The sequence below is a fragment of the Gigantopelta aegis genome, chromosome 15, assembly GCF_016097555.1.
Source record: "Gigantopelta aegis isolate Gae_Host chromosome 15, Gae_host_genome, whole genome shotgun sequence".
In the NCBI taxonomy this organism is placed as follows: Eukaryota; Metazoa; Mollusca; class Gastropoda; order Neomphalida; family Peltospiridae; genus Gigantopelta; species Gigantopelta aegis.
The window spans coordinates 33,820,421-33,847,834 of NC_054713.1; the positions used below are offsets into that span (position 1 = coordinate 33,820,421).

A 27,414-nucleotide genomic window follows, 5' to 3' on the forward strand; every position below is an offset into this window, starting at 1 on the left:
CCCAGTATCTACCAGCCTGTAGACCGATGGCCTAACCACGACGCCACCGAGGCCGGTCACAAACCAAAAATGTATAACCTACCGTTCTCTCTAAATCCCGATTGAAGTACTTGCATCATTATTTACAAAATAACATAAAAAAACAACATAAAAAAATTTGCCCGCCGTTTTAAATTTGCTAAATAGAGGGAAGCAACTCGCCCTGCACATTAAAAAAAAGTATTGACTTAATGTGCGCCCTGCACTACATCCACGCTACCCGCACGTTGTTTCAGGATAGGTACGGTTATGTGTTCTATTGTATTTGGGTTGCACACCATCATTTATTATACCAGGAATTTCAGTGAAAATATGTATTGCCTTAAGATTATATTATGGCATGATGTCATTAGGAGTAAAAGTTAGAAGTTTGTTTTGTTTAACGACACAACTAGAGCACATTGATTTATTAAACATTGGCTATTGAATGTCAAACATTTGGTAGTTTTGACATATAGTATCAGAGAGGAAACCCGCTATATTTTTCTATTAGTAACAAAGGATCTAATTTTGTGTTTATGCACCATCCCACAGACTGAATTTTTTTTTATATAAATTTTTATTTAATGTAGACCTATTTCCGAAACTGGACTATATTAACCCTTTGCATATTCTCATGAGTAGCACGGGATCTTTTATATGCAACATCCCATAGACAGGATAGCACATACCACAGCCTTTAATATACCAGTCGTGGTGCAATGGCTGAGACGAGAAATAGCTCAATGGGATCACAGACGAGGATGGATCCTACAGCGACCGCGTGTCAAGCGAGCGCTTTACCACTGGGCTACATCCCGCCCCATATATATATATATACAACTAACGGCACGACAAATGGTGGTGTGGTACATTTATGACTCACCGGCCTCGGTGACGTCGTGGTTAGGCCATCTGTCTACAGGCTGATAGGTGCTGGGTTCGGATCCCAGTCGAGGCATGGGATTTTTTTATCCAGATACCGACTCCAAACCCTGAGTGAGTGCTCCGCAAGGCTCATTGGGTAGGTGTAAACCACTAACACCGACCAGTGATCCATAACTGGTTCAACAAAGGCCATGGTTTGTGCTATCCTGCCTGTGGGAAGCGCAAATAAAAAATCCCTTGCTGCCTATTGTAAAAGAGTAGCCTATGTGGCGACAGCGGGTTTCCTCTAAAAAAACACAGTGTCAGAATGACCATATATTTGACGTCCAATAGCCGATGATAAGATAAAAAAATCAATGTGCTTTAGTGGCGTCGTTAAATAAAACAATTTTTGTTTTCTTTATGACTCACGAAACCTACCGTCATGAACAATACTGATGGATCCAAGTAAATAATTCCTTAACACGAACAACAGTATGTCTCAGTCAAATAATTCGTTATAGTCACAAGGAATCTGTATTCATGTAATGCAAATCGAAATGTGATCCATGACCATCGCATTCGTTTATGTGGGACAAGGGCGGGAAGGAAGGAAGGAAATGTTTTATTTAACGACGCACACAACACATTTTATTTACGCTTATATGGCGTCAGACATATGGTTAAGGACAACACAGATATTGAAAAAGAAAGAAAACAAATGTTTTATTTAACGACGCACGCAACACATTTTATTTACGCTTATATGGCGTCAGACATATGGTTAAGGACAACACAGATATTGAAAAAGAAAGAAAAAAATTTTTTTATTTAACGACGCACGCAACACATTTTATTTACGCTTATATGGCGTCAGACATATGGTTAATGACAACACAGATATTGAGAAAGGAAACCCGCTGTCGCCACTTCATGGGCTACTCTTTTCGATTAGCAGCAAGGGACCTTTTACATGCAACATCCCACAGACAGGATAGTTATATCACGGCCTTTGTTACACCAGTTGTGGATAACTGGCTGGAACGATGAATGGCCCAATGGGTCCACCGACGGGGATCGATCCTCGTCGATTGACCATTTTGGGTTATTTCTCGTTCTAGCCAGTGCACCATGACTGGTTTATCAAAGGCCGTGGTATGTGCTATCCTGTCTGTGGGATGGTTCATATAAAAGATCCCTTGCTACTAATAGAAAAAGAAATATAGCGGGTTTCCTCTCTAAGACTATCAGAATTACCAAATGTTTGACATCCAGTAACCGATGATTAATAAATCAATGTGCTCTAGTGGTGTCGTTAAACAAAACAAACTTCAACTTTATTTGGGACACGAATGTCCTTTTGTGCTGGTGTTGTTTTGTTTTTGCGAATTTCTTTTGGCGGGGGTGGTAGTGGGTGGATATGTGTATAGCCTTTCAACCCCATTGATCACTTGTTTTGCAATAAAGCGTTCAATATTGCGACATAATGGCTACCGGATATTTCAAACTTGAAGCGCTTATTGTTGTGGTGGTTACAGTGGTGTTGGTTTCGTTTATGAAAAAGAAGAAGCTGTTTTATTATTTTCACAACAACAAAAAAAGGTATATTCACACATGTTTAAGATTTCAAAGTAGAATACATTATATTATCTCACTCTCTCTCTCTCTCTCTCTCTCTCTCTCTCTCTCTCTCTCTCTCTCTCTCTCTCTCTCTCTCTCTCTCTCTCTCTCTCTCTCTCTCTCTCTCTCTCTCTCTCCAACACTTATGTAGCACTAACACACACGTCAACACATCCGTTCATCAATTCAGTTATATTCGTACAGCACATGATAACAATAACCTTTGGGATAATGCTTTACAAGTAGACGATAGAAAGATGGACTAAATCTATTGCAACCTGTTACTTTGATGTCATTCGTCATACATGGTGGCCATCTTGGAAAGCAAATGAACATTTTAACGACACCTCAACATATTTTAAATTACGACATATGATTAAATCCTAGAATTAGCTTATATTAGCCAGGATTTTATGCGGGGACACCGATATTGGGGGAGGGTGACAACCACACAGCCTGTCAATATTGTTATGGGGTGATAAATAAAGTTGATGGGGGGGGGGGGGGGGGAGGGTATGACTGAGGGGGTCATGGCCACCTCTGGCTATGCCAGTGGTTATTTCAAAACATAGCGAGGGAGAAAACCCGCTGCCGCCGCACACTGGCACACAGCGATAAAAAGCAGTAAGGATTTTTATTAACATGCACTTTCTCATAGGCAGGAGAATACATTACCACGGCTTTTGATGTTCCAGTTATAGTGTAATGGTTATAACGGGAATAAAACTGAATCTAGACGGAACGATCGATCCTCATTATTTTCAACTTATTTCCGTGCTTATATCCAATAAAAGTTCAAACACGCTGTCCTGGACACACACACCTCAGCTATCTGGGCAGACAGTCCACGATAGTGCGTTAGTTGTTAATTTCTAGTGGTTAGTGAGAGAGAAGAGAGTGTAGTGGCCTTACACATATCCACCGAGCCGTTAAAACTCGCAATGCGTGAGAGCCGGTACGGGGTTGCGAACCTGTACCTACCAGCCTTATATCCGATGGCTTAACCAGGACACCACCGAGGCCGGTTATTTATTTTATCACATCACGTGATTTATTGACTTATTTATTCTGTTTCGTGTTTTCATTAATGAAATTATTTGGAACGCACAGGCAAATATTATATGCATAGCCTTATCATGTTTATATAACATCACATATTCACCACAGCACTCTAAACTCTGGTTCCTATATACTCTGTAACACGACGCAGATCGTTTGTTTTGTTTAACGATACCACTGGAACACATTGATTTGTTAATAATCGGCTATTGGATGTAAAACGTTTGGTAATTCTGATATATAGTGTTAGTGAGGAAAACTGCCAAATTTGTCCATTAGTAGCAAGTCATCTTTTATATGCACCATTCCACAGACAGGATAACATATGCCACAGCCTTTGATTTACCAGTCGAGGAACGAGAAATAGTCCAATGGGCTTACAGATGGGGATCGATCCCAGAACGACCGCACATCAAGCGAGCGCTTTACCACTGGGCTATCTCCCGCCCTAAAAGAATGAGAGAAGTCTTATAAAAAAATCGGGTTCCTATACACTCTGTAACACGACGCAGATCGTTTGTTTTGTTTAACGACCTCACTAGAGCACATCGATGTATTAATCATCGGCTATTGGATCTCAAACATTTGGTAATTCTGAGACGTACATCGTTTGTTTTGTTTAACGACCTCACTAGAGCACATTGATTTGTTAATCATCGGCTATTGGATGTCAAACATTTGGTAGTTCTGAGACGTAGACCGTTTGTTTTGTTTAACGACATCACTAGAGCACATTGATTTGTTAATCATCGGCTATTTGATGTCAAACATTTGGTAATTCTGAAACGTACATCGTTTGTTTTGTCTAACGACCTCACTAGAGCACAATGATTTGTTAATCATCGGCTATTGGATGTCAAACATTTGGTAATTTTGAAACGTAACACGACGCAGATTGTTTGTTTTGTTTAACGACCTCACTAGAGCAATGTGTATCGGACACCATATAACCGTAAATAAAATGTGATGAGTGCGTCGTTAAATAAAACATTTCCTTCTTTCAATGTGTATTAAAATCTGTGTCTGATTTTACTTTGAAAGTCACGAGGTTTTGTTTTTATGTTTGTTGTTTGTGTGTGTGTGTTTTTAAATTTATATTTGTTTTTTTTATTTAAGCATATTTACCAAACTTTTTTTTCTTAGTATACATGCATAGGTATTATTTTTCTGAGATAACCATAAGCATTTTTTTTTTTTTTTTTTTGGTGCTGGTTTGGCTAAAAAAAATAATCAATAAGCAATATGGTTCAATTACGTTCTGATTCGTGCTTGAAAGGTCAACTTGCTGGGTGATAATTCGACTGTCGGTACACTTTTCTTTGAAGGTTAAAACTTAATCTACATATTGCAGCGCAAGGTGCAAGCAGTATGCATTCCAATTATAGCTTAAGGCACGACAGATTATGCACGTTTGGAGGACGAAATGGCGAACATGTTTGAAGATTAAAGTGCAGACATAATCTGGAGAGGAAATTTGGGAATATTTGGAATATGGGCGAAAAGAGGGAGAGAAGGGGGCGGGACATGGCCCAGTGGTAAAGCGCTCGCTTGATGCGCGGTCGGTGTGGGATCGATCTCCGTCGGTGGGCCCATTTGGGTTATTTTTCGTTCCAGCCAGTGCACCACGACTGGCATATCAACGGTCGTGGTATGTGCTATCCTGTCTGTGGGATGGTGCATATAAAAGACCCCCCTTACTGCTAACGGAAAAATTTAGCTGGTTTCATCTCTAAGGTTATATATGTGAAAATTACTAAATGTTTGACATCCAATAGTCGATAATTAACAAAGCAATGTTCTCTAGTGGTGTCATTAAACTTTAGAATGAAGGAAGGACATTTTTATTTAACAACGCATTCAACACATTTTAATTTTTAAGTACAATTATGTGGCATCGGACATTATCATATTTCTCGACTGGTATATCAAAGGCCGTTTTATGTGCTATCCTGTCTATGAGATGGTCATATAAAATATCCCTTGCTACTAATGGAAAAAAAAATTCTCTAGTGGTGTCGTTAAACACAACAAACAAACGGACATGATTATGGTTATAAGGACCACATAGATAAGAAAGGAAACCCGCTGCCACCACTACATGGGCTAGTCTTTTAGATTAGCAGCAAGGCGCCATTAATCTGCAGCATCTCACAAACACGATAGTACATACCATGGTCTTTGTTACATCAGTTGTGGAGCACTGAGTTACGTTCCGCGCCATGGGTGGATAGAAAAAAACCCACCTTTATTTTGTTTAACGACACCGCTAGAGCAAATCGACTTATTAATCATCAGCTATTGGATGCCAAATGTTGGGGCACTTTTAACACGTAATTATAGAGGACACCCGCTACATTTTTCAATTAGCAGCAAGAGATTTGTATGTGCATGTTTCCATAGACAGTACAGCACATACCATGGCCTTTAGTGTACCAGTCGTGGGACAGTTGTTGGAAAGAGGAACAATAATTAGTAACGTTTGTTTTATTTAACGACGCCACTAGAGCATATTGATTTTTTTAATCTTATCATCGGCTATTGGGCGTCAAACATATGGTCATTCTGACACTGTTTTTAAGAGGAAACCCGCTTTCGCCACATAGGCTACTTTTTTACGACAGGCAGCAAGGGATCTTTTATTTGTGCTTCCCACAGGCCGGATAGCACAAACCATGGCCTTTGTTGAACCAGTTATGGATCACTGGTCGTTGCAAGTGGTTTACACCTACCTACTGAGCCTTGCGGAGCACTCATTCAGGGTTTGGAGTCGGTATCTGGATTAAAAATCCCATGCCTCGACTGGGATCCGAACCCAGTACCTACCAGCCTGTAGACCGATGGCCTAACCACGACGCCACCGAGGCCGGTTTCTTTTAAAGGAATTCATGGTAATAATGCACGGCAAAATATAGTGATATAAAGAATAATACATGAGTGGCCGCTAGATACCGTTTGTCTTACAACCAGTTATTTTAAAATGTATCTAACGAGCGAAAGCGGACACGAATATAGTATTATATTTCTTACATATCTTCAGAAAACACTTTTAAAATAAAAAAATTAACGCCTTTTCCAACTAAAACATATATACGATCCTAGTGCTTATAGTTAACTTGTGCGTCACAAACAAGTCAATTTAAGGTTAACTTTTACGTCACACAGTGATCGATTCTACCGTGTGGGGGTTTTTTGTGTGTTTTTTTTTCATTGGCATTGGTGACCTGGGGCCTATTTCACTAAACATCGTAAATTTACGTTTACGTGTAAAACTTACACCTGTCGTACGTCTACGTCTACGTGTATGTTTACTCCATTTCACGAAGCCGGTCGTAGAAATACTACTAACTTACTTTGCACGTAAATCTACGTCTGTTTCCTTTTGCAGCTCATTTAGCAGAAATTTGACATCTAAAGCCGATTATTAATAAATCAATGTGCTCTAGTACTGTCGTTAAACAAAACAAACATATAACTTTTAAAAGAAAGAACGAATAAACTTGATAAAGTTTGGAAACCACCGTTTCCGGTATACCAACACGCGGTTGTACTGTACCAAATAAACTCCTATAGGCGACAATGTTAACCTATATAGTTAAAAACACTATATTATGGGTCAATTCCCTATATTTGCTTTGGGAGTGTGTGTGTGTGTGGAGGGGGGGGGGGGGGGCACTGATGGATCGGGTACAAACTCTATATCAGATTTTGGGTTACAATGGTAAAAATTAATGTGATAAAAAAAAGTAGTAGATATACTGCAAAAAGGATCTGCATTAAAAAAATAAAAATGTCATGTCCACCCCATGGATCCGCAACTAAAATTTTCCTAGGTCATAAATGAGTTTATTATTTGTGTAGGCAAAATGCAAGATGACGTTTGGGCGCAGTGGCGTAGCGTGGGTTGCCAGCGCCCAGGGCAAGGCATGTATTGCGCCCCCTAACCCGTGGACCGTTAGCACTCCTCGAGTCCCTTCGACCAGTCCAGAATTTTGCGCCCAGGGCTTCTTAGTATATTTTAATGTTTTGGGATTTAAGAAAAAAAGTAATATGGCTAACACCAAGAGATATTCTATCGTCTGTTGTTTATTAGTTGGTCCCTCTCGCCCACCTCCCACAGTTTCATTTGACGACGGCAGAGGATCCGCTGTTGATAACTAATAATTTACATTCTCCAGCGATTTCGGTAATAACGTATAAACGACTTACACACACATAACGCGTGATGCAGGGGAGCGTCTCGTCTCATTATACACGTGCACACTGCGTGGGAGTGTGATCGGCAAACCGTACACGTGGGGTCAATCCGAAGTCAATATCGACAGGTCAATACTCGGTGGTATATTGGTTACGCCATTGGACATAAGACTGGTAGGTACAGGGTTCGCATCCCGGTACCGACTCCCACGCAGAGCGAACTCAGTGGGTAGGTGTGAGGACACTACACGGACGTCTCTCTCACTAACCCTGTCCTGAAAAGATAGCCCAGATAGCTGAGGTGTGTGTTGTTCTGGAGGTGCAGGAAGGATGGAAATGTGTTATTTAACAATCACATTGATTGATTGGAAGGAAGGAAATGTTTTATTTAACAATCACATTGATTGATTGGAAGGAAGGAAATGTTTTATTTAACGACGCACTCAACACATTGTATATACGGTCATATGTCGTCAGACATATGGTTAAGGACCACACAGATATTGAGAGAGAAAACCCACCGTCGCCACTTCATGGGCTACACTTTTCGATTAGCAGCAAGGGATCTTTTATATGCACCACCCCATAGACAGGGTAGTACATACCACGGCCTTTGATATACCAGTCGTGGTGCACTGGCTGGAACGAGAAATGGCCCAATGGATCGATCCCACACCGACCGCGCATCGAGCGAGCGCTGTACCACTGGGCCACGTCTCGCCTCGTAATTATATAGAAAGAAAGAAGTGTTTTATTTAACGACGCACTCAACACATTTTATTTACGGTTATATGGCGTCAGACATATGGTTAAGGACCACACAGATTTTTTTAGAAGAAACCCGCTGTCGCCACATAGGCTACTCTTTTACGGCAGGCAGCAAGGGATCTTTTATTTGCGCTTCCCACAGGCAGGATAGCACAAACCATGGCCTTTGTTGAACCAGTTATGGATCACTGGTCGGTGCAAATGGTTTACATCTACCCATTGAGCCTTGCGGAGCACTCACTCAGGGTTTGGAGTCGGTATCTGGATTAAAAATTCCATGCCTCGACTGGGATCCGAACCCAGTACCTACCAGCCTGTAGACCGATGGCCTGCCACGACTCCACCGAGGCCGGTCCGTAACTATATAGATTACAATGAATAAATACATGTATATACGATACACAACTGTGGTTTTATTTTAAAATGCAAGAGAATCAACAAGAAACAAAAACAACTCCTAAATAAAACCGCAACAATCCAACCAAATAAGAAAAATAAACACACATAATATACTGACAAACACACTCGCGCAAACACGCGCGCAATAGCCGAGGTGTATTTTTGTGCTGGGGTGTTTTTAAACACCCATTAATTTGCACCACACACACATACACACGTACACGCGTGCGCGCGCACACACATACACACACACATACACGCGCGCGCACACACACACACACACACACACACACACACACACACGCATACACCCAAATCCAAACACCATAGGGTCTATATAATAGCATGGTAAAACCTAGAACTCGAAGAAAGGAAACATTTTTTATTTAACAATACTCAACACATTTTACTTATGGTTATATATTATGCTACATCGAACATATGGTTGATTACCACCCAGATAATGAGAGAGGAAACCCGCTTCCGCCACGTCATGGGCTACTCTTTAGCAGGAATTGAACAGCTGTATGCACCATCCCACAGACAGCATAGTACATACCACGGCATTTGGTACACCAGTTGTGGGGGACTGGATGGAGCAAAACATAGCCCAATGGACTAGTATTGTGAATCGACTGGCATCATCGATCATCGGTTATAATCTGTTTGAACCAACCGATCAATTTTCGATTACACGATGGGTTGGAATTTTATGAACATAATAAGGATTTGAATTATAAGGCTCACGAACTTACTGTCTGGTTCGGTTACCTCCCATTAGTCATACCCCCATTAGTCATATGGTCAATAGTAATACAATTAGGAAAGCAGTCGAGCAGTAAGTAAACTGAGCACACCTGTGTACCGGCCTCGGTGGCGCAGTGGTTAAGCCATCGGACTACAGGCTGGTAGGTACAGGGTTCGCAGCCCGGTACCGGCTCCAACCCAGAGCGAGTTCTTAAGGGCTCAATGGGTAGGTGTAAGGCCACTACACCCTCTTCTCTCTCACTAACGACTAACCAACTAACAACTAACCCACTGTCCTGGACAGACAGCCCAGATAGCTGAGGTGTGTGCCCAGGACAGCGTGCTTGAACCGTAATTGGATATAAGCACGAAAATAAGTTCAAAATCAAATCACACCTGTGTGGGGAATGAGAATGGTCTCAGAGGATTATCTCGGCTTGATTGACCAACTGGTATTGGCTGTGTCTCACTGCTAACTAGTCACTGTTGTAATCATAACTTCTGTGGGCAGCAGCTTTGAAGTAGAAATATTTTTTATAATAATGAACACACAGAAGTCTTTGAGTTGGCTGCCATTCGTGCTGTTGATAGGGAGTTTCCTAACACCGAGGTCAAAGGTTGTTACTTCCATTACTGTGGAGGAAGGTGCAGAACCTGGGACTTGCAGTGCAGTACAAGGAAGATCCTCCCGTCCAACAGTGGATCCGCAGGGCTGCCAGATTAGCTCTACTACCACAAAACGTGTGCTGGATGCAATTGTGCTTTGTTCTCTGGATACAATATTGACATTTTCATTTTTTTTATCAATAAAATGAATAAATCATTATAAGCCTTTCTTTCATTAGTCATACAATATACAACAATGTGGGATCATACCATTTTTATCTGAGTAACGGGCAGATGATTAAGTGTGCACCAAACCTTGACCTGTGTAGTTACAAATTGTATGACAAATAAGGGTATGACTAATGGGGGGATACCTCTGGTTCACCGAGATAAAACCTACAAATAGCTCATTTTACCTTTAAAGTGACAGACCCCAGTTTTTAAACACTACGGCCTATTTGACACTATTAAAACCATTTTTTTTTTATTATCATTGAGATCAGACATTACTTAGCATTTATTATTTTAGATTATCCATTTCCATACATCCGAAATGTTTTTGGTCATCTTGGTACTTCCAAAAACAACAACCTCTAAACAAAACTGACAACAATCCAAACAAATAAGAAAAAGAAACACTAATACCAGGAAATTCGCTTTTCATATTCTTAAAAAGGAACAAAATGCTTTATTTAACGACACACTCAACACATTTTATTTACGGTTACCGGTATATGGCGTCGAACATATTATGGTTAAGGACCACACACATATTGAGGGAGGAAACCCGCTGTCGCCACTTCATGGGCTAATCTTTTCGTTTAGCAGCAGATATCTTTTATATGCACCATCCCATAGACAGAATAGCACATACCACAGCCTTTGATGTACCAGTCGTGGGTTCTTAAAAACGCACATACCTCTGAGAAGTGATGGTTATCGAGACAAGCTATAGTCTATGTTTAAAGAGTATTTTCCCCGTTTCAACGTCACAGTCTCTTGTTTCACTCTATTGTAACTTTATTCAAATTTCGCTCCAGCCATTGCACCACGACTGGTACATCAAAGGCCGTAGTATGTGCTATCCTGTCTATGGGATGGCGCATATAAAAGATCCCTTGCTGCTTATCGAAAAGAGTAGCCCATGAAGTGGCGACAGCGGGTTTCCTTTCTCAATATCTATTTGGTCCTTAACCATATGTCCGACGCCATATAACCGTAAATAAAATGTGTTGAGTGCGTCGTTAAATAAAACACTTCTTTCTTTTATTTAAATGTGTTACAGGTTTGTAGATTAACCAACATTACTGTCCATTAATACGGGATGAAACTAGGTTCTGCGACTTTAATAACTATTTAATATATGTTTGTTTTGTGTATATGAAAACAAACATGAATTCCATCATCTAGACTGGAGGAACAATTACAGTCGACATTTCCCCACATAATCGATTATGGATTTCTTTAATCGATTGTCAAATCGGTTGAGCCAAATCGATCAATTTTCGATTATAATCGATTACTGGAAAATCACTGCAAAGGACCTACCCAGGCGCGAGAGCAAAGTGGAGTGGGGTTTTTTTTTTTTTTTGGGGGGGGGGGGGGGTATAAACCCATCCCTGCTAAACAACAAAAATTCTCAATTTATTTTCCTGGAGAGCATGACTCGGTCCCCCCTATAAACTTCAGTCACTACAATCTAGACCCCCCCCCCCCCCCCCCCGCTGCTAAAAATCCTGCGCCTGCACCTGCCACCGACGATCCATCAATCCTAACCGGCCTCGGTGGCGCAGTGGTTAAGCCATCGGACTACAGGCTGGTAGGTACAGGGTTCACAGTTAGTTATGAAGGACAAAACGAAATCCCAGTATGACGTCACAACTATTAAAGGTAAATGATCAGAGTTGCAAGCGCTATATTTCGCCGTTTGTGTCAAAAATTACCACTGGCGCACCACACCGCATCCCGCACCCCCACCCATCCATTGCACACGCGTCTATATGTCTGGATTTGTTTGTATTTCCCCCACCCACATTCCCTGTCTTTCTAGGTTAGTTAAGGTCTTTGTAACTGGCTATGGTCAGTGAGTTTAATAATCATGCATATTGTCGTGGTGTATTAGGCATGGGAATTGATTAATCTAAATTGGGTTTCTGTTTAAAGGGAATCGTCATCTTCGGATCTTGCTACAGGAAGTATCGCACCACTGCAGTGGCTTGGCTAGCGAAGGGACACGGCATGCATCAATCTGATTAAGAATGGACACGGCGTGTATCAATCTGATTAAGAATGAACACGGCGTGTATTAATCTGATGAAAATCAGGTTCCCTTGCTTGTACAACTTTTATAAAGTCGAAATACTCAAGACATTAATTTAGTGAAGACAGCAGACGTAAGCCACTTGTTTCTGTATGGGAACAGGCGTCGGTGGTGTCGTGGTTAAGCCATCGGACATAAGGCTGGTAGGTACAGAGTTCGCAGCCCGGTACCGGCTCCAACCAAGAACGAGTTTTAACAACTCAATGGGTAGGTGTAAGACCACTACCTCTTCTCTCTCACTAACCACTAACAACTAACCAACTGTCCTGGACAGATAGCCCAGGTAGCCGAGGTGTGTGCCCATGACAGCGTGTTTGAACTTTAATTGAATATAAGCACGAATATAAGTTGAAATGAAATGTATGGGAAACACGTCACTGAAGCCTTGAATAAGCACTTTAAGATAGTATAAGTACAGGATCTGATGACTTTTTAACAATAATATTTCATTTTCATTTCAACTTATTTTTGTGCTTATATCCAGGACAGTGGGTTAGTTGTTAGTAGTTAGTGAGAGAGAAGAGGCTGTAGTGGTCTTACACCTACCCACTGAGTCGTTAAAACACGCTCTGGGTGGCAGCCGGTACCGGGCTGCGAACCCAGTATCTACCAGCCTTATGTCCGATGGCTTAACCAACACACCACTGAGGCCGGTAAAAAAAAAAAAAAAAGATAATAATAAAACACCGGCCTCGGTGGCGTAGTGGTTAAGCCATCGGACTACAGGCTGGTAGGTACAGGTTCGCAGCCCGGTACCGGCTCCAACCCAGAACGAGTTCTTAAGGGCTCAATGGGTAGGTGTAAGGCCACTACACCCTCTTCTCTCTCACTAACTACTAACCAACTAACAATTAACCTACTGTCTTGGACAGACAGCCCAGATAGCTGAGGTGTGTGCCCAGGACAGCGTGCTTGAACCTTAATTGGATATAAGCACGAAAATAAGTTGAAATGAAATAATAATAAAACACACACACACACACACACACACACACACACACACACACACACACACACTTACATGCTTTGGTAAAGTCTGGCATGGTGCTTATAAACAAATTTAGAATCTGGACTCAAGACTAATGGCATGGCAACGCCAAACTAATTGTACGTCATTCGAGCTTTGAGTCTACACCTTAACATTTAATAAGCACGGAGTCAGAGCTTTGTAAACGACAATAATACATGAGCCATCCTTACGATCACACATACGACCACTTCGTCTATCACACATTCCGAAGAGATAATTATAACAATGGTATATATGATATTGTCAACGACAGCGTGTAAGCTTTTAGTTAAAAACACGAACATCACCACGTAAATGTTTTAGCGGAGCCCGTCAACCTGCTCCCAATACTACTGTTTAGGATTTCTACATGGACATATTGTCATCAGGTTCGGTGGAAGCAAGTAGACATTGGGGTGGGGGTGGGGGGCTGACTGAGATCAAGGGCGCAAAGCAAAGTTTCTAAGGGGTTCGGGGTATGGTCCCCCGTTAAGGTTTGAAAAGTAGATGTCCTGAAATGCAATTCCCTGCATTCTACAAGTAAAAATCATCTCTGCCTTACGATTTACTACCAATAATATTTTTGATTCAGAATTACTGAAGAGGGGGTGGTGCCTCTAGCCCCCAGCCCCCCCCCCCCCCCCTCCCGCTCCGCCGTGCCTGGTCATAAATATTTTATTACAGTCCATGGACTTAATAATACTCATTGGATTTCTTCATGGCATGTTGTCATGTTTTATTGGAGTCCATGGATACATTGTTAAGACTATTTTGTTGGATTTCTTTACAGATATGCTATCAAACGTAAGCTATTTTATTAGTCCATGGACTCACTCTAAAGAATACGTATTGGATTTATTCATCGACTTGCTGATGTTTTATTGGACATAGGCCTACTGAATTGTAGTCTACGGTATTACGTACAATCTGGGTCATAGTACATTAGATTTACCATCATTTTACACGTCAGGTAGGTCATAACTGTGCAGGCAATGGGCCCATTTCATTAAACATCGTAACTTCACGTCTGCTATTAGCAGGGGCGGATCATGCATTAGGTAAGGGGGGGGGGGGTCCGAAACAATATGTAAATATTTATAATTTGAAATTATAAATTTTACATGGACATGAATTTAGATCTATGTGGTGGGTTTGAGGGTTTTTTAGCCGTGGGGGGGTCCGTGCAACTGGGAACACACCCCCCCCCCCATAATCCGCCCCTGATTAGCAGTTATACCGGTCGTGTGTTTACACGTGTTTGGCATCAATTTCAGGCAGAACATTACATAATTACGAGTATTTTAAGAACAAAAGAAAATGAAATATGTGTTCTTCAAACTATATTTGTTGTACTATAACAGTGATAAGAATTATGGTTTAGTCGTAGATTTACGTTTACGTGCAAAACTAGACTTTGTGAAACTGGGCCCAGTATGATGGTATTCATTTGGGCTTAAAACATCTAGGATTCAACTTCTTTCTCGCCATCTTATTTTGAGGATGATAGGTTGCAGTATTAAAGGGACAAACCTTATTTTTTTAAACACAAAGGCATATTTTTCGCCTATTTTTCAACCCGTAAAAATGGACGCTAAGTTTGGTTCATTTATAAACATGTAACAAATTTGAATAAAATAGAGTAAAACAAGAGTCATGACGTTGAAATACCCTTAAAAATAAACTAAAACGCAACTCCATAACCGTTACTTCTCAGACGCACGTGCGTTTAAAAAAAAAAAATGAAAAATAAATTTTGAGGTATTAGAAATCCCAGAATGACCAGAAACACTTCGGTTATACGGAAATGGATAATCTAAACAATACAATATAAGTAATGTTTGATTTCAGTTATCATAGACGGCTCTAATAGTGAAAAATATGCCTTAGTGTTTAAAAACTAGGATCTGTCCCTTTAATATCCATGCATATCTATGTAATATCTAGGTTGCATTATCAACTTTAGCCACATATATTACTATTGTCGTATATGGAATTTGATTTGGTGGTATAAAACGCACACACGGGGAATACCACATGAGTGGCCATTAGATACCATTTATCGTACAACGAGTTGTTTCAAAATGCATCTAACGGACACGAGTGTAATATGCTATGTCTTACATATCCTCAAAATTAGGTTTAAATGCTATTTGAACGTCTTTTCCAACTTAATACTCATTTATGGCACTTGCGCTTGCAGTTAACTTAGTAACTATCCGCCACAGAGCAAGCAATTTCGCCCTTGTTAATTTCATTGGATTGTGTGGCATTGGCGTTCGGGGTCATCACTATGGAACAGCCAATCAGATGTCTTTAAAATCGATATCCCACATACGTCGTCGTGTGGTTTCAAAAATTACGAACGATGATCTCTCAAACGTATGTGTAAGACACATCTAAAGGCGATGCCACACGACACGAGAGCTTTGTACGAAAATAGCCACAAGAATACATGACTGTCATAAGACAAACATTACGATATCATCGCTTTCTTTACGTTTTGTTTTGTTTAACGAACCGGCCTCGGTGGCGTCGTGGCAGGCCATCGGTCTACAGGCTGGTAGGTACTGGGTTCGGATCCCAGTCGAGGCATGGGATTTTTAATCCAGATACCGACTCCAAACCCTGAGTGAGTGCTCCGCAAGGCTCAATGGGTAGGTGTAAACCACTTGCACCGACCAGTGATCCATAACTGGTTCAACAAAGGCTATGGTTTGTGCTATCCTGTCTGTGGGAAGCGCAAATAAAAGATCCCTTGCTGCCTGTCGTAAAAAAGAGTAGCCTATGTGGCGACAGCGGGTTTCCTCTAAAACACAGTGTCAGAATGACCATATGTTTGACGTCCAATAGCCGATGATAAGATAAAAAATCAATGTGCTCCAGTGGCGTCGTTAAATAAAACAAACTTTACTTTACTTTTGTTTAACGACGCCACTAGAGTGCATTGATTTATTAATCATGGGCTATTTGGATGTCAAACATTTGGTAATTCAGACATAGTTAAAAAGTTTGTTTTGTTTAACGACACCGCTAAAGAACACTGATTTATTAATCATCGGTTATTGGATGTCAGACATTTGGTAATTCTGACATATAGTCTTAGAGAGAAAACCCGCTATATATTTCCTAATGCAGCAAGAGATGGTTTATATGTATACACATGGAGAAACCTGCTATATTTTTCCATTGATATGCAACACTCCACATACAGGATAGCACATACCACGGCCTTTGATATATATCAGTCATGGAAGCACTGCCTGGAACGAGAAATTAGCATAATGGGCCCACGGACGGAAATCAATCGTAGACCGACCGTACATCAAGCGAGCGCTTTACTTGGCTACGTCATCGGTTACTACGCAATCGGCTATTGTCGTTCGAAGCACTCGTATAGTGTGGTCACGCCCCACCCTTCTACGATCACTACGCAGTCTGCTACTCTCGTACTAGACACTCGTATCGTGTGGCTATACGTCCCGCTTCTCATCGGACACTACGCAATCGGCTATTTTCGTACGAAGCACTCGTATAGTGTGGCGCCGCCTTTAATTCTTTTCCATCGCTACGTTGTTCTCCCCGTTTTTCGGCACGACATCGGCGTTCTGTGCTGCAGGGTGCATCAGCCACAGTTCTTCCTCCTCGTCGTCGTCGTCGCTGGTGTGGTAGAGGATGGACGAAGCGGGGGTGTACACGCATTTCGTGTTTAACGAACTGTGACGGATGCCATATAGGAAATAGATGGAAAATCCTGGGAAGGAAAAAGCAGCTGCATTAAGCGTGCAACAAGCATGGTAAAGCAAGGGTAGGTAACTCCAATTGTGTGTGTTGGATTGTGGTAGGAAAAAAATTGTTTACTAAATCAAATATGGTGGAGATGCAAATTTATTATTATTATTTTATTTTTATTTATTTTTTCTTCTTTTGTTTTGGGCGGGGGGGTGGGGGGGGGGGGGGGGGGGGGGGGGGGGGGGGGGGGTGGGTGATAGCTAGTATTATGTTATTGGATGTGGATTTTTTTTTTTTTTTTACTTTTTACGTAGGAAAAATAAAGATGGATAGAGTAAAACTCAAATCATAAGGGTTCGGATACAAAATGGATCAATCAAAATTAACAGTTGGAGTTACCTTAGGGAATACATGAAATATAATATAGGGACAATAATTCATGTATGCAATGTTTCATAGCTTCAATTTCAGACATAAAAAAAACACATTCATAAATGATGATTATGTATTTCCACCATTCCCGCCAATTTAATTTGAAAAACCCATACGAGGAAAGAGTCTTTGAGTTGCGTTCAGCGACAGAAGCGACGCTAATGTTAGCGAACTAATAGACTGGCTCCCGATGTGGTCATTTGGCCTCAGACCACAGTTATTTTCCCATTTGACCAAAATCCGAAAATATATCCGCGCAAGTAGTCTGCTGTTTGACTGTGATTATTTCATGGCAGACAGCTTTGAAGTGGCAACTATTTGACTGAAGTGACAGGGGAGAGCATGTGGTTTGCAAACATGTGTAACTTGTTGACATTCGAGACTTGTTTGTGGTAATTCCGGCCCATGCAGAAATAGTGTTTTTTGTGCAAAATGGGTGTACTCCAGTCAGGTTTAGTGGGTGTGTTTGTTTAAACCAATATCCTGAAATAAAGAGCTGGACAACAGGGGTTGTCCTTTACAGGGTAAGCTGCCCTCAGACGGGCAAAGGTACATTTAAAAAATCCATGGCCTGCTGATATTAATGAAATTGCTATAGCCACTAACGCTATATAGAAACATATAGCGTAATTAATTGTGGTCTGTGACCTGATATGCTTTAACGTGAGGTGTATTATAAACCAGTCTAGCGAACGTCTTTTTGTTCGGTCTGGCTGAACGCAGCGGTGGTCTCGTTTCGTGTATGTCTCGTCAATGTGCTGTCTGCTTTAAAGTGAATGTGACTGAGAACCAGTCACGGTAACTCGCTTGTCAAGTGACGTCATGGATTCGCCCACGACAGCTGTAGGAGGAGTGATTATCTGGAAGTCAGACATCTTTAAATTGTTTTGCCGTAATGAGATACGTCCATCATTTCAGCGGAAAATCTGTTGGTGGCCATTTTATTTATTTTTTATTAAACTTTTAAAATACTGTATTGAAAAAAAAAGTAAACTAAAAAACGGTCAGGGATTTATTAATAAAATTAATACTTCCATCATTTCAGCGGTAAATCTGTTGGTGGCCATTTTATTTATTTTTTATTAAACTTTTAAAATACTGTATTGAAAAAAAAAAGTAAAATAAAAAAATTTCATGAACAAAATGTTTTAAGTTTATTTCATGTGGGTGTTGGTTTTTGAGGTTGTTGTTTTTGTTTGTGTTTTTTTGTGGGAGGGGGGGTGTGTGTTGAGAGGTTGTATGAAAGGGATAGGTTTGTGGGTTTTAGGTACTTTTCTGTGCTTTTTTTCTCTCGATCTTTTTGGATGGTTTTACGTGGAATGTTCTCTTCTTTTTCTTTTGTTTTTTCTTTTATAAATCGGTCTGGATACAGGAAACAATATATATATTTTTTTAAAAGGTTGGACTAATTTATGATTCTGTCCCATAAATAAATAATCATAAAACTATGAAAGAAAAACTCACCAATCGCCATCCAGACACCAAACCTGATCCAAGTAGGGACCGATAACTTCATCATGAGGTATATGTTGATGAACACGCTGACAGCAGGAAGTATTGGCAGTAGCGGCACCTGATTGGACGGACACAGTGAATGAAATAATGTGTGAAAGAATTCATGAATAATGAACTGAGCCATAGTCTAAGGGATTGATCAATTAAAGGCACTATCTTGAATCTGAAGGAAGGGAATGTTTTATTTAACGACGCACTTAACACATTTTATTTACGGTGATATGGCGTCGGATATATGGTTAAGGACGACACAGATGTTGAGAGAGGAAACCCGCTGTTGCCACATCTTGGGCTAATCTTTTCGATTAGCAGCAAGGGATCTTTTTTATGCACCATCCCACAGACAGGATAGTACATACCACGGCCTTTGTTATAGCAGTTGTGGAGCACAGATTGGAACGAGAAATAGCCCAATGGACCCACCGACGGGAATCGATCCTAGATCGATCACGCATCAGGCGAACACTATCTTGAATCTGCTTCCATCGTAAGTCGTTTCCGACTAATAAAGCATTTCTGGTGACTAAATTTACATATTAGACATATTTTCTTGATTACAATAGACAGTGTCTGTATAAACAAGGTGTTTATTGTAGTTCTAATGTTTATAGTAGCCCAAACCCGCCCTAAGTTCAGCCAGCGAACGTTTCGCTAACGTTCGTGAACTATTAGATTGTTTTCCGACGTGGCCATTTGGTTTAACTTGAAGCGCATAAACCAGTCTAGCGGATGTTTTTCTGTTCGGTCTGGCTGAACGTAGCCCATATTTTACCTTGCAATAATTTCGTATGTATGAAAAAAAAAATATTATGAAGTAAAATAGAAGAAGAAGTTTGTTCTGTTTAACGATACCACTGGAGCACATTGATTTATTAATCATCGGTTATTGGATGTCAAACATTTGGTAACTCTTAGTCATCAGAGGAAACCCGCTACATTTTTCCTAATGAAGCAAGGAATCTTTTATATGCACTTTCCCACATACAGGAAAGCACATACCACGGCCTTTGTCCAGTTGTGGTGCACTGGTTGGAACGAGAGAAACAAAATCCAATCAGCTGGATGGATCCACCGAAGTGATTCGATCCTGCGATGCAAGCACCTCAAGCGAGCACTTAGCCGACTGAGCAAAAAAATAATAATAAAAGAACGACTGCTACACACATGAGCACACGACCTCACAGACGCTGGTATTCTAAACAAGAAACTGTATTTCATAATATATACCGGCCTCGGTGGCGTCGTGGTTAGGCTATCGGTCTACAGGTTGGTAGGTACTGGGTTCGGATCCCAGTCGAGACATGGGATTTTTAATCCAGATAACGACTCCAAACCCTGAGTGAGTGCTCCGCAAGGCTCAATGGGTAGGTGTAAAACCATTTGCACCGACCAGTGATCCATAACTGGTTCAACAAAGGCCATGGTTTGTGCTATCCTGCCTGTGGGAAGCGCAGATAAAAGATCCCTTGTGGCGACAGCGGGTTTCCTCTCGAAATCTATGTGGTCCTTAACCATATGTCTGACGCCATATAACCGTAAATAAAATGTGTTGAGTGCGTCGTTAAATAAAACATTTCTTTCTGGTTTTTTCCAATAGCCGATGATAAGATAGAACATCAATGTGCTCTAGTGGCGTCGTTAAGTAAAACAAACTTTACTTTACTTTTTCATAATATGTAATTTTAGTCGTCAAAAGGACTATGTTAGTAGTAAACATCTTACAATAGCTGCACACTCGGGACAATCACTTTAATGGTCGAATGATGCACGAATAAATAAATAAATAAATAAATAAATAAATGGATAGAACTAAAGATACTTCTTTCTATGAGCTCGTATTTTACTCAGAATAATATATATTTGAATATCATCAACTATTTCTGATCGAACTTCTCTGCTAATTAAAAAACAATAAAGACTTAAAATGTATCACATATCTTGAACCATTAAAGGGACATTCCTGAGTTTTCTGCAATTTTTAAGACGTTATCGACTAACAGAGACTTTTTTTAATGATTGTCATTACATATCAAATATATTTTTCTGCACAAAATATTGGTAGCTGTATATTAAACGTGTTTCTGATCGTTCTACTATTTGTACTAGGTTAAATTTCATTTTATTTCCTAAAATATATTTTTGTTCGTACGTACGAAATTATTTGAAGAGAAAATCCAGTTTAGGCTTCTTAAAAATATTAAGACGACCAGAAACACATTGAATATACAGACACTGATATTCAAGAAAATATATTTAATATGTAAATTTAATCGTAGAAATATTTTATTCTTCGTAAACATCTTACAATGCAGCAAACTCAGGAATGTCCCTTTAATGTTTCTTTGTTTGTTCTTGTTGATGTTTTTGTTTATGTGTTGGGGGTTTTTTTGTGCTGTTTTATTTAATTTTTTTGATATAACATTTTTGTTTTTTAGTTGCAAAGAAGGTTAATCATGAATAGTTGGCGATGTTCCAGTAAACTATGGCATTTTATAAGCTTTTTACATGAAAGTGAGAATGTTTTCAACAATTTGCTTTCCAAAATGATTAATTATCGACCTTAGCACCAAGTTCAAAATAGACATGGAGTGATTTTAAATGAGATTATTTTTCTCTTTAGCTCCGGGAATTGTGGCCGGGAACTATAAATAAATCATCTGTTACATTTGAAAACTAGAAGTAAATTGTTTTTGTTTTTTTAAATAATAATAATAATAAAAAAATAAAAAATAAAAAAAACAATTAAAAATTTAAAACAAAAAATTAAAAAACAAAATCTCAAAAAAACCTTTAATTAAACCCCCCCCCCCCAAAAAAAAAACACACAACAACAACACAACAACTACACTACCACCACCACTGACCTTAAACCAGAGTTCCGCTTTACTTTCTGGCTGTTTCCATAGAAACACGATACAGACAATCGTTGGACAGCCTAAAAGAATAGCAAGCAGGATCGCCCACCAGCTATGGCTCATAAGATAGTCTGCAGCATAAATCACAGTGGCGCTGAACGCAGTAACAAATAAACCTAGAAATGTACAAGGAACAAATTGTCGAAAGATGCTCCTTTAAAAGTGTTAAGTTTAATAAAGCAACATGGAGTACATTTTTATGTTTAAACCATTTGAGAAATAAACCTAGAAATGTACAAAGAACAAATTGTCGAAAAATGCTCCTTTAAACGTGTCATGTTTAAACAGGAATCTGGAGTACATTTTTATATTTAAACCATTTAACAAAATAAACCTAGAAATGTACAAAGAGCAAATTGTCTAAAAGATGCTCCTTTAAAAGTATTAAGTTTAAAGAAGCAATATGGAGTACATTTTTATGCTTAAACCATTTGACAAATAAACCTAGAAATGTACAAAGAACAAATTGTGTTAAGTTTAAACAGGAATCTGGAGTACATTTTTGTGTTTAAACCATTTAACAAATAAGCCTAGAAATGTACAAAGAACAAATTGTCTTAAAGATGCTCCTTTAAAAGTGTTAAGTTTAAAGAAGCAACATGGAGTACATTTTTATGTTTAAACCATTTAACAAATAAGCCTAGAAATGTACAAAGAACAAATTGTCGAAAGATACTCCTTTAAACGTCTTAAGTTTAAACAGGAATCTGGAGTATATGTTTGTGCTTAAACCATTTGACCAATAAATCTAGAAATGTACAAAGAACTAACTGTCGAAAGGTGCTCCTTTAAAAGTGAAGTTTAAAGCAGCAATACGGGGTACAGTTTTATGTTTAAACCATTTGACAAATAAACCTAGAAATGTACAAAGTGAAATTGTCGAAAGGTGCTTGACACTGTAGAGCCAAAATATTAAATTTTTCATCCCATATTGAAGCTGGGATAATTATTAATAAGATGGATTTTGTCTATGAAAAACTATGTGTCCATATATAAAAACTAAGAAGACTATCTATTGTACTTTAAAACAGGCGTCAGAAGTGGAAGAGGGGTATGCCCCCCCCCCCCCCCCACCACCACCCCAATCTGAAGATAATATACCTCAACCCCTGTTGTAAAGCAAATTAATATATAACTGGCCCCTTCAGTTGAAGTTGCCTGTGTTTTACAATGGCTAAAGTTAAAGTTTACTTTGTTCTGTAGGAACCGGGGGTGGGGGTTGGGGTACCAAGAGGTATGTGCCCGCCCCCCCCCCCCCCCCACACGAAAAGGAAAATGTACTGTTGGGTTTAGTTTTTTTGTCCTACTCTATATAAATAAACATATTAATCTGGCTTGTGCCCCCCCCCCCCCCCCCACTAGATATTGTGCCCCTTTCACAACGGGTTGTGCCCTCCACACATACACACATACACACACAAACACGCATACACACACACTCATTCTCTCTCTCTCTCTCTCTCTCTCTCTCTCTCTCTCTCTCTCTCTCTCTCTCTCTCTCTCTCTCTCTCTCTCTCTCTCACACACACACAAACACACACAAACACACACACACACACATACACACTCATTCTCTCTCTCTCTCTCTCTCTCTCTCTCTCTCTCTCTCTCTCTCTCTCTCTCTCTCTCTCTCTCTCTCTCTCTCTCTCTCTCTCTCTCTCTCTCTCTCTCTCTCTCACTCACTCACACACACACACACACAAACACACACACATACACAAACACACACACACACACACACACACACACACACACACACACACACACACACACACACACACACACACACACACACACACACACACACACACACACAAGATATCGTTTCCTACAGGCATGTTACCCATTGTACGCAATGAACATTAATACACTCACACAACAACCCGACGCTCCAGGTAGCAATTGTGCCGGACACAGAGTTGGGTTCCGAGGAAGACGGGTGTATGAGATCGCGAGTGCTGAACGAGTATTCCTTGACTATCTCGTCACTCGAGTCGGGTTTATACTCCGACCCAGGCATGGCTTCATCAGGTTGGTATCTATGGTAAATAGAGACTACTACATGAGTGTGGCTGGTACAGTTAGATATGATTTATCTTAGTGAGTTATTTTAAAACGTGTCTAACGAGCGAAAGCCAGTTGGATGTAAAGAATACTATATGAGTTGTCGTTAGATACCATTTATCTTATAACGAGTTGTTTTAAAGTCGTATACCCAAGTTTCAACCCGTAAAAATTGACACTAAATTTGATTAATTTACAAACCGGTAACACATTTGGATAATGTTACAACAGAGTGAAAGAAGAGTCTGTGACATTAAAACAGTGAAATACCCTTAAAACTAGACTAAAACTCGACTCCATAGCCGTTACTTCTCAGACGCACGTGCGTTCTTAACAATAAAATAAAATCACCAGGATGACGAAAAACACTTTACAGAAATGGATAATCTAAACAATAAAATATAAGTAAAGATTGATTTCAGTAATCATAAACGACTCTAATAGTGAATAATACGTCATAGTGTTTAACAATTAGAGTATGTCCTTATGAAGCTTATATAACGAGTGAAAAGCGAGTCGGATTACATGTTTAAACAACGAGTTTATAAAAGGTATCTAACAGCCAATCACAAATGTGTTATTCTATTTCTTACATATCCTCAAATATCAGGTTTTAAATCAATTTAAACGTTGTTGGGGGGGGGAGTTGGGGTTGGGGGGGGGTTAAAACTGAAACCTCTTTACAGCCTTTGTGCTTCCAGTTAACTTGGAGTCATAGTGTAATCAGTTTTATTTTAACTTGTATGTCACAGGACAATCTATTTTGATTATCCTTTTATCATTGGATAGTAAGGCTGTGGCGACCCGGTCATCATCTACAAGCAGCCAATCGTATGTCTTTAAATCGGTATCGCACATACGTGTTGTTAGTGTGTGTTATAAATAACAAATGGTGTCATTACACACAAAAAGTGTTTTTGTTTAACGACTCCACTAGAGCACATTGATTTATTAATCATCGGCTATTGAATATCAAACATATGGTAATTATGACATATATTAGTATAGAGGAAACCCGCTACATTTTTCCATTAGCAGCAAGGGATCTTTTACATGCGCCATCCCACAGACAGGATAGTACATACCACGGCCTTTGTTACACCAGTTGTGGAGCACTGGCTGGAGCGAGAAATAACCCAATGGGTCCACCGACGGGGATCGATCCCAGACTGACCGCGGAGCGAGAAATACCATGTATAAAGCACACCTACCTTAATATAAGTACACAAACAGCGACGAGTGTATAGGCCAGTAATGTACCAATTGACATCATGTCCACGAGTTCTTTCAAGTTAAACATCATGGCCATCAAACCTGTAAAACAAAAAACAAAAAGTTTGTTTTATTTAACGACACCACTAGAGCACATTGATTTTTTATCTTATCATCGGCTATTGGACATCAAACATATGGTCATTCTGACACTCTTCCTTTTTTTTTAGAGGAACCCACTGTCGCTACATAGGCTACTCTTTTACGATAGGCAGCAAGGGATCTTTTATTTGCGCTTCCCATAGCAGGATAGCACAAACCATGACCTTTGTTGAACCAGTTATGGATCACTGGTCGGTGCAAGTGGTTTACACCTACCCATTGAGCCTTGCGGAGCACTCACTCAGGGTTTGGAGTCGGTATCTGGATTAAAAATCCCATGCCTCGACTGGGATCCGAACCCAGTACCTACCAGCCTGTTGTCCGATGGCTTAACCACTGCGCCACCGAGGCCGGTAACCTGAAAAACAAAGACATGAGGCACTTATTCATGCAACATACCAACCACCTATCCATCCATCCCCGCGAAACAGTGCTGAGATCGCGCAGTGCCCACGGCTGTTACTTAAGAGACAAACAAGGTTCAGATGGGAAGACCAAAAGATCCATGGATGAACAGATTGAAGGAAGGAAGGAAGGAAATGTTTTATTTAACGACGCACTCAACACATTTTATTTACGGTTATATGGAGTCAGACATCTGGTTAAGGACCACACAGATATTGAGAGAGGAAACTCGCTGTCGCCACTTTATGGGCTACTCTTTTCGATTAGCAGCAAGGGATCGTTTATATGCACCATACCACAGACAGGGTAGTACATGCCACGGCCTTTGTTACACCAGTTGTGAAACACTGGCTGTAACGAGAAATAGCTCAATGAATTCACTGGCGGGATCGATCCTAGACTGACCGCGCATCAAGCGAACGGTTTACCACTGGGCTACGTCCCCCCCCCCCCCCCAGATGGAAGGATGAATGTGACACGTGATGTTCAGATGGTATGGGAAGTTGGACTGACAGATAGAAGGTATGACTATACCAAATAGGCGACCATGTTAACGTTTGTGTTTAAAAACACTATATGCAATATTATATCAACCAAAACTATGACCCATAAATATCAGTATTACATCCCCTACCTTTCATGGCTCATTTTCGGTATAACCAGATGTTTTTACAACACCCTTAGTTTCGCACAAAATTTGAGTACTTTTTTTTACAGGTACCCCATAAATGTTCCAAGCACAAGGCTACTTGACACAGTGGTACTAGATGAAATAAAATTGCATACGTTTTTAGCCCAGATGAAACTAATTGTTTTTATAACCAACACACTCACATTCATAACAAATCACAGGACTTGTGGTGTTAACTTCTCTAGCAAAGGTTCGGTGCACCTCGCCGGAAGTTATTTTGTTTAGTGCTACCAGAAAGGGTAGGGGAAAAGTATGATTGGATGGAAGGATGGTATAGTAGAGAGGTGGATGTATGAATGGGTAGATGGATGGGTGGACGGACGGATGGATGGAATCTATGAATAGAAGAACTGATGGATGGGTGGACGGATTGATGAATGGGTGGGAGGTAGATGTTGAATGGGTAGGTGGTTGTTTGAATGGGATTGGACGGATAGATGGATGGGTGAATGAATGGATGGATGGATTAATGGACGGGTAGATTGATGGATGCATAGGTGGATAGATGGAAGGATGGACGAATGTATGAATGGATGGATAGATGGATTGATGGAAGGTTGTATGGATGAATGGATGAATGGATTGATTGATTGATTGATTGATGAATCGAGGCGTGGATGGATGGATGGATGGATGGATGGATGGATCATTAGCTGGACAGATAGATGAATAAATGGATGAA

At 40.2% G+C, this 27,414-nt stretch overlaps 1 protein-coding gene across 3 annotated transcripts in view; it reads right to left on the reverse strand.

Annotated features, from left to right (window-relative positions):
• LOC121390609 (cationic amino acid transporter 3-like) overlaps positions 1–27,414 on the reverse strand; it is a 106,185-nt gene that overhangs the window by 58,140 nt on the left and 20,631 nt on the right. For 2 of the 3 annotated variants that reach the window (XM_041522469.1, XM_041522468.1), the window contains exons 9-12: positions 25,474–25,576; positions 24,074–24,237; positions 22,148–22,314; positions 19,233–19,341 (exon numbers count right to left, since the gene is read on the reverse strand). In XM_041522469.1, the coding sequence (XP_041378403.1) occupies positions 19,233–19,341; positions 22,148–22,314; positions 24,074–24,237; positions 25,474–25,576 (543 nt within the window). Of the gene's footprint in view, positions 1–17,139; positions 17,359–19,232; positions 19,342–22,147; positions 22,315–24,073; positions 24,238–25,473; positions 25,577–27,414 lie in introns of those variants that run through there. The other variant, XM_041522470.1, reaches the window with a different exon arrangement.